This window comes from Carassius gibelio, chromosome B3 (genome assembly GCF_023724105.1).
Source record: "Carassius gibelio isolate Cgi1373 ecotype wild population from Czech Republic chromosome B3, carGib1.2-hapl.c, whole genome shotgun sequence".
Lineage (NCBI taxonomy): Eukaryota > Metazoa > Chordata > Actinopteri > Cypriniformes > Cyprinidae > Carassius > Carassius gibelio.
This window is the reverse complement of record NC_068398.1, coordinates 7,604,506-7,611,517: the sequence shown is the minus strand read 5'-3', so window position 1 is coordinate 7,611,517 and position 7,012 is coordinate 7,604,506. Positions and strand designations below refer to the sequence as shown.

Here is a 7,012-nt window from a genome sequence, read left to right as displayed (position 1 = left end):
AGAAGTCGAGCTGTGTTCACGGAGCGCACGGAAGTTTGATGCAAAATGTTCAGTTTTCCTTCTTTATTTTGTCAGTTTTAGTTACATACGATATATTTAAACATCCAACGAGCTGGAGGTACATAGAGGATGGATAAAGAAAAGTGAAAGCTGTGTTTTTAGACGCTAGCGTGCGCTTCCTGGCGGGTAACTTGAATCATTTCCATGATAAGAGTCTTGAATCTTCATTAATATAGCGTTATACTGACTGAATGAACACTTACTGTACTTAAGTATGCACTTTTTATTACTCTTTAGTGGATTAATAACTGAATTTAGTGTCATTTATGCTTCAAAACCATTTGCATATACACTACCGTTCAAAAGTTTGGGATAAGTATGATTTTTAATGTTTTTAACGAAGTTTCTTACTCTTTAAGCAGCACAACATTTTCAACATTGATTATAAATCACCATATTATCATGATTTCTGAAGATCATGTGACACTGAAGTCTCGAGGAATGATGCTGGAAATACAGCTTTTATCAGAGGACTACATTATATTTGAAAATATATACAAAATGGAAACTAATATTAAAAATTGAAATACTATATCACAATGAGCATAAGAGACTCTTAAGGATACCAAACTTTTTAAGGCAGTGTATATTTGATTGTTTAAATTGATTAGAATAAAGCTAAAAGGTGATTAATATGGTGGAGAAAGAAAAAAACATACAGATATAGCATCTATAATTCCAAGCATTCATAAACATGTTTACCTAAGATCTTGTCTATTGTGTATTTTCCCCAGATACTGAGCATGTCTCTTCTTCAGGCTGTTGATGAAGCCATCAAGATGTGCAAAGCTGAAGAATCGAGACTCACTGAAAACATCCGACAGTGCAAGGAGATTTTACACTCAATGTGCGCTGATCTAAGTGGTTGTCTTGTTCTTATAACGTTCCTGTGTTGTGAAAAGTTCAAATTAATTGAGAAAAGCTTAATCCATGCCATATTTTTTGCAGGAGAACGCGTGTGACAGAAACTGCAGCAGCCGTCGGTACTAAAGATGGTTAGAGGAAAATCATTGATCTATTTCTATTTATTCGTCATGTCATCCCACATCGTAAATTACACAATCGATCTTTGTTTCTGCCTCCCGAAGCAGATATTCAGCCTGAAGAAAAGCAAGAAATTGAATTGTTGGAGCAGGTTTTAAAAAAAGCACTGAAAATCCGCAGCACATCTGAGGTTCATAAAGAACGACAACCTAATGAGAGAAAAAATAAAGCACTCGTTAATCATACTGGTAAAGAGGAAGATAAAAGAAAGCTGGTGAAATCTGTCCCTCTCTCGGAGACGTCTAAAAAAGCCATTGATCGGAGACGGGCCGGAGGGAATGTGACCCACGGGGTCCCCTGGACGCGGCCGGTTCTGGTCCGGAAGGGACCGACTGCTCATCCGGTGGTCAACGGAAGACCGTCAGTCTCAAAGAGCGCTCAGGCGAGGATCTCTTCCACACGACCCCAGCAGAAGATGTGTGTCAAAGCCACAGATGCTGAAGAGCCGTCTGAAGATAATTCCCCGTCAGTCTCCAGCCAAGAAGTGCCAGCATACGGTGAAGACGGGGAAGTCACAGCAGGAAGTGTGCGCTCTGAGGAGCAATGGTATGATTATGATCAGATAGTCATCTTTGAAGTCATTCATTTGTATTACATTGATCAAAAAAGTGACAGTAAAGACATTATGTTATGTAAGATTGATATTTTAAATAAATGTTGTTCATTTGAACTCTCTATTCATCAAAGAATCCAAAAAAAAGCCAAGTAGAAAAACTGTTTTCAACTTTTATAATAAGGATGAAGTGTGTCTTGATCAGAGGAGAGAAGACTGGAGTAATGATATTGAAAATTCAGTTTTGCTCCACAGGAATAAATTACATTTCGACATAGAATTAAATAGAGACGTTATTTTTAATTGTAATAAAACAATACTGTTTATACAATATTTTTGATACATTTCAAAATTGTAAATATATCTATATTTTTTTTACAAATCTACCTTCCACACATTTTTGTAAGGTATATGTGTTGTTGTATAAATCTTAAATATTTTCAAATGTAGCTTTTATTGCTTTGCTTTGTTGTTTTTGTAGGATACAATCTCCTCTGTTACCAGCTTGGCGAGCACAGAGGACAAAACAGAAGCGGTCAGTCTGATAATGTCTTTAAAAATTAAAGGAATATTATAGGTTCACTACAAGCTGAGCACTCTCAGTAGCATTTGAGGCATAACATTAATTCGTAAATAATTCATACTTTAAGTCATGTCACTATAAGGCAATGAAACAGCGCAAAACTTAAAATACTGTTTCGAAATTAAAGTCACAGGACATGCATTTTAACATGAAACCAGTCTAATAAAAACCACTTGTTCATTTTGTCGGTGAAATACCGATATTTTTTGTATTGTTATGAAGTTGTAAAGCAGGTTGATATATATATTTTTTTTTTTCACACAATAAACACAAGTAGCATTTTTAAACATAGAAAAATCTAAACATAAAATTATGTTAGCTACTTATAAGTCTAGTGACTAGAAGAGTAGTTATAGTGCTAAAAGCAACTCAAACATTTGTAAGGAAGACTTCACATAAATGCCTTGCTCCACTAATTTCAATGAATTGCACTTATTGTTGTGAGAATAATAATTTTTCTTTCAGATTGTGGAGGAAGGTGTTAACGCAGCAATCAAAGCCAGTACCAGAGAGAACCAAATTCACAGAGAGACTGCGAGACACTGTATCCTTTTCAGATCAGTCCTGTAGCGTTTGATCGCTATCACCTCAGATATCATCCGTGTATCCGTGCAGTCAGCATTACTCCCTCAGGCCATCAAGTACATGAGTGTGTTTCATCATCAGAACAGATTTGGGAATACGTAGCATTTCATCACTTACTAGCCATTTGCATTGAATGGGTGCCGTCACAACTGATTAAAACCTCACAATAATCCTGAAGTAATCCATACCAATGTCTTTTTGAAGTGGAAAAAAAGTGTGTTTATAAGAAACAAATCCAACTTTTCATGTTACAAGACATTAACTGATGGACTGGAGTGGTGTGGGTTATTGTGATGTGTTAATCAGCTGTTTGGACTCTCATTCTGACGGCACCCATTCACTACAGAGCATCCACTGCTGAACAACTGATGTAAAGCTATATTTCTCCAAATCTGTCCTGATAAAGAAACAAACTCATCTACATCTTAGATGACTTGAGGGTGAGTAAAATTCCATTTCTGGGTGCACTGTTCCTTTAAACATGACTTTAAAATGATTACAATCTTGTAGTATTTTGTTGTTGTATGTTCCTGAGCTGCTGTTGTATCAGTTCCCGTCCGAACTGCCTACTGTATGTCCTGCTGATATCACAAGAGAGCTGGACGTGCTTACACAGCGCTGTCTTGACCTGACGCACTGCTTCAACGCTGAGCTGCAGGCCCAGAAGCACTCAGATTCAGGTACCCGGCCCGGGGCAGAAAGATGGACAATAAGGACTGGGCAATAAAGATCCTTCCAAGGATAACACTGTCATCTAGCCGTTAGTCACAGGACACTTCCGAATCAGGAAGCTCATTTAGAGTAGACAGAGACCAAGATAAATGTGTGTGTGTGTGTGTGTGTGTGTCACAGGGACCTTGCGTGAGAGAGAATATGAGTCCTTCCGGATGCTGGAGGGTTTGGAGAGGATGACGGCAGAAGTTATTACATGTGCTGATCAACGGAAGAAAGGTGCTTCAGAATCTCGTTTTCATGTCAGGGTTCCTTGCTTGTGACGTTATTCATTTGCTTAATTAATATTTGCAAATTTACACACACACACAAAAAGAATGTGTAAAAAACACATTAAAAAAAAAAAAAAGTAAAATTATTTTATTTTATTTTATTTATTTATTATTATTTTTGATAAATATATTTTTTATACGATTAATTATAATATTAATATAAATTTAAATGTTAATATTAAATCATGATTTTATGATAGTTTACATTTTAAAATTAATTGAATTGTAATTTTATTTGACACATGTACCAGCTTGTCCCACCCAACCAGACATTCATGAAAATCCCCATGTCACGATTAACACAAATAAACCTTTATTATATAGTGGATTCACGTCAGAATCAACAGATAATTGCAGTTTTACTTCATGATAAACTGAATGTTTTCATTTCAGCAGAACGACATACAAGGCCATTTTTTGTGAGCGCTAGCCTCGGTCTAGTTTATTCTGGATGTTCACGTGCTGTTTGTGAGTTCAGTCTACACACGCTTCATCTTCAGGATATTTTGGGTCTAATGTGGTGTCAGTAGCCTGTAATCTGTTCACTCTCCATTAAACACGCACAGTTGTGTCTGCTCTGGGCCCAGTATCACACATTCAGTCATGATTTCCACAAGTGGACACACCGTCCATTTATCAGAGAAAACAATATTCCCATCCCTTTCTCAATGCCGTTAACGGTTATATATTTATATTGAAGTGATACCGGTAAAATCTCAAAGCCTCTCACATGCTTTTTCATTTTGAAACCTCATCCTCCCTTCCCTGACCCGGAGGGATCAATATATGACAGTTCTTGGGAAAGCAATTAATATGCTTTAGATGCTTGCTGATTTTCCATCTTATGCCTTATTCTTGGCTTTTGGTATTATTAAGGATTATTAAGAAGATTATTTAAAATATATGGTCAAATATTCTAAAATATATTTTATATTTGAATATATTGTATCAAATACTGTGTTTCTCAGACTGGGAGAGCTGGGATATGAGGATCTCTGGAGGCTTGTGTCCCGTCCGGAGGAGAAGTGAATGGGGCGCCCCGGCCGGTTCCTGTCTGCCCCCCGTCCTGTCGTACAGCAGTGGGGCTGAACTGAGAGAGCTGGAGAGCCAAAGGCTCCGAGTAGAGCAGCTTCAGCAGGCCGTTCATCTTCAGCAGGTTTAAATTACTTAGTCTTTCTTTCTTACATTCAGGAAGTAGCTTTTTCTTCTTGTTTTCTTCTGTTTTCTGAGTGAGCTGACTAGATAGACAGCAGTCATAGATTGAATCTGTTGTGAGATACCTTATTTTGGATGGAGTTTAAGGCAGCGTTGCATTCATCCGTCATTAGTAAATCCCACAATACACTGCATGGATCCTGAACTTATTCAATACTGAAAACTGGGTTGAATTAAAGTTGAGATAAAATAGAAATAGTAGGGCTGCAAAACGATTAATCACATTCAAAATAGGTTCGTTTACAAACTATATGTACTGTATATATAAATACAAATATTTTTTAAATATAGAAATGTGTATGTGAATATATTTATACTATATAATTTATATCATGTGTAAATATAAATATTTTATATATAAATCTAACATGTTTTTCCTTAATATACATGTATGTGTGTGTATTTAAGCAGTTTTTAAAAACATTTATAGCACATAAGACTGATTTCTGAAGGATAGTGTGACTCTGGAGGAATGATGCTGAAAATACAGCTTTGATCACAGAAATAAATGACATTTTAAAATATATGCAAACAGAAAAGTTTTTTAAAATTGTAATTATATTTCACAATTCTATAGTTTTAATCTTCTTAATTATCTTAATTATCATATATATATATATATATATATATATATATATATATTTTTTTTTTTTTAATTTATTTATTATTATTATTGTTTTTTCTTATTATTTATTTCACGTCAGTTTTAGTTTTAATAGTTTTAGTGCATCATGGTTAACTAAAATAAATTGAGAAATGTTACCTAAGCTGCTTGTAGGAATAAAATATATATTTTTTTTGCTATATATTTTACTTCAGTCCATATTTATTTTATTTCATATAATGGTTTCGGTTTCATTCTGAGTTTAATAACCTTGTGGCATGCACTGTGTGCTATTTAGCTGGACAGACCGCAGAGCAGTAATCAAATGTTGCTGTGATTTCTGTTTTTAGGCGATGACCGATAGCCTTGCGTCGTACTGGAGCTCTCGTCCCGGAGCGGATGGACCCAGTGCTGTGGTTCTGCGGGGCTTGTACTCGCTGCTGGCCGAGGGAGGGCTTCAGTTCCCATCTCTGGTTCTGGATTCAGAGTCGGACTGAGCACAAACAAGACTGTATTTCAGGGTCAGTGGACTGAATTCCCGGAAGCACGGCAGGGAGGTTTCCGCAGAGCCGCTCTCCAGAGCTCTTCTGTGGGAAACCTTGTGCATTGGGCTCGGATGTTTAACAATCGGTCACATGACTGGAGATAAACTCAAATAAAGCTTCCAGCTGACGTCTCTCAGGATCCATGAGTCAGGATTTGATTTCATGACATATCATTCAGCTCTCTGGTGACTTCTTCCTGTTTGAATTCATTAGTCAATGTGCCAAACCACTGGCATCTTTTGCAGACGAGTAGCATGTGTCCTGCTGAAGCCTGCGCTGCTGTGTTTGTGCCAGCAGAGGGGGATGTGTCCTGGATGTCTACTGACGCCATGTGTGGCGTGACGTCTGGTAGCACAGAAAGTCATTTAGACTCATCCTTCAGTTCATGAAAACAAACAAAAGTAGTGTTCACAGCAATGCGATTACTTCTAATGAGCATCTAAACACACTAGAGCCACGTCGTACGTCTAAAAATGTGTGCTATTCGAGCGAAATGTGTCTAAATCATCTGACTCTAGAGTTGTAGGAGTCACTGACGCAGTTCCTGTGTTTGGATTTGCGTCTGTGCACTGCAAACAGCCTCGTCTGGTAACCTTGTAAGATTTCGGAGGCCACAACTCGATGTTTTGTGTGGATTGTTGCATTGAAAATGTTCTGCTGGTTCAAGTACAGACTTTAGTCAGCATGGCGCCATATTACATTTTTGACAGGGATGTAAATGAGGCCGTGAGGGAGGAAAGTACAGCGTGTTCAGCGCATTGTACTGTTATAATGATTGTTCAGTTGATAAAATGTCTTTCCTAAAAAAACAGACAAAAA

The 7,012-nt window shown here is 37.1% G+C and overlaps 1 protein-coding gene across 3 annotated transcripts; it reads left to right on the top strand.

Moving 5' to 3' along the window:
- Positions 1-2: 2 nt before the first annotated feature.
- Positions 3-7,012, top strand: LOC127953858 (tubulin epsilon and delta complex protein 2). Of its 3 annotated transcripts, none has more exons than XM_052553197.1 (10): positions 3-272; positions 795-907; positions 1,009-1,055; positions 1,149-1,650; positions 2,139-2,192; positions 2,706-2,784; positions 3,376-3,505; positions 3,678-3,776; positions 4,798-4,985; positions 5,999-7,012. In XM_052553197.1, exons 2-10 carry the CDS (start codon positions 804-806, stop codon positions 6,143-6,145), a joined length of 1,350 nt encoding a protein of 449 aa, XP_052409157.1. In that variant the 5' UTR covers positions 3-272; positions 795-803; the 3' UTR covers positions 6,146-7,012. The 3 variants fall into 3 exon arrangements, with proteins under 3 accessions (XP_052409157.1, XP_052409158.1, XP_052409156.1); XM_052553198.1 differs by having other exon boundaries at positions 41-186; positions 1,152-1,650; XM_052553196.1 differs by having other exon boundaries at positions 41-186.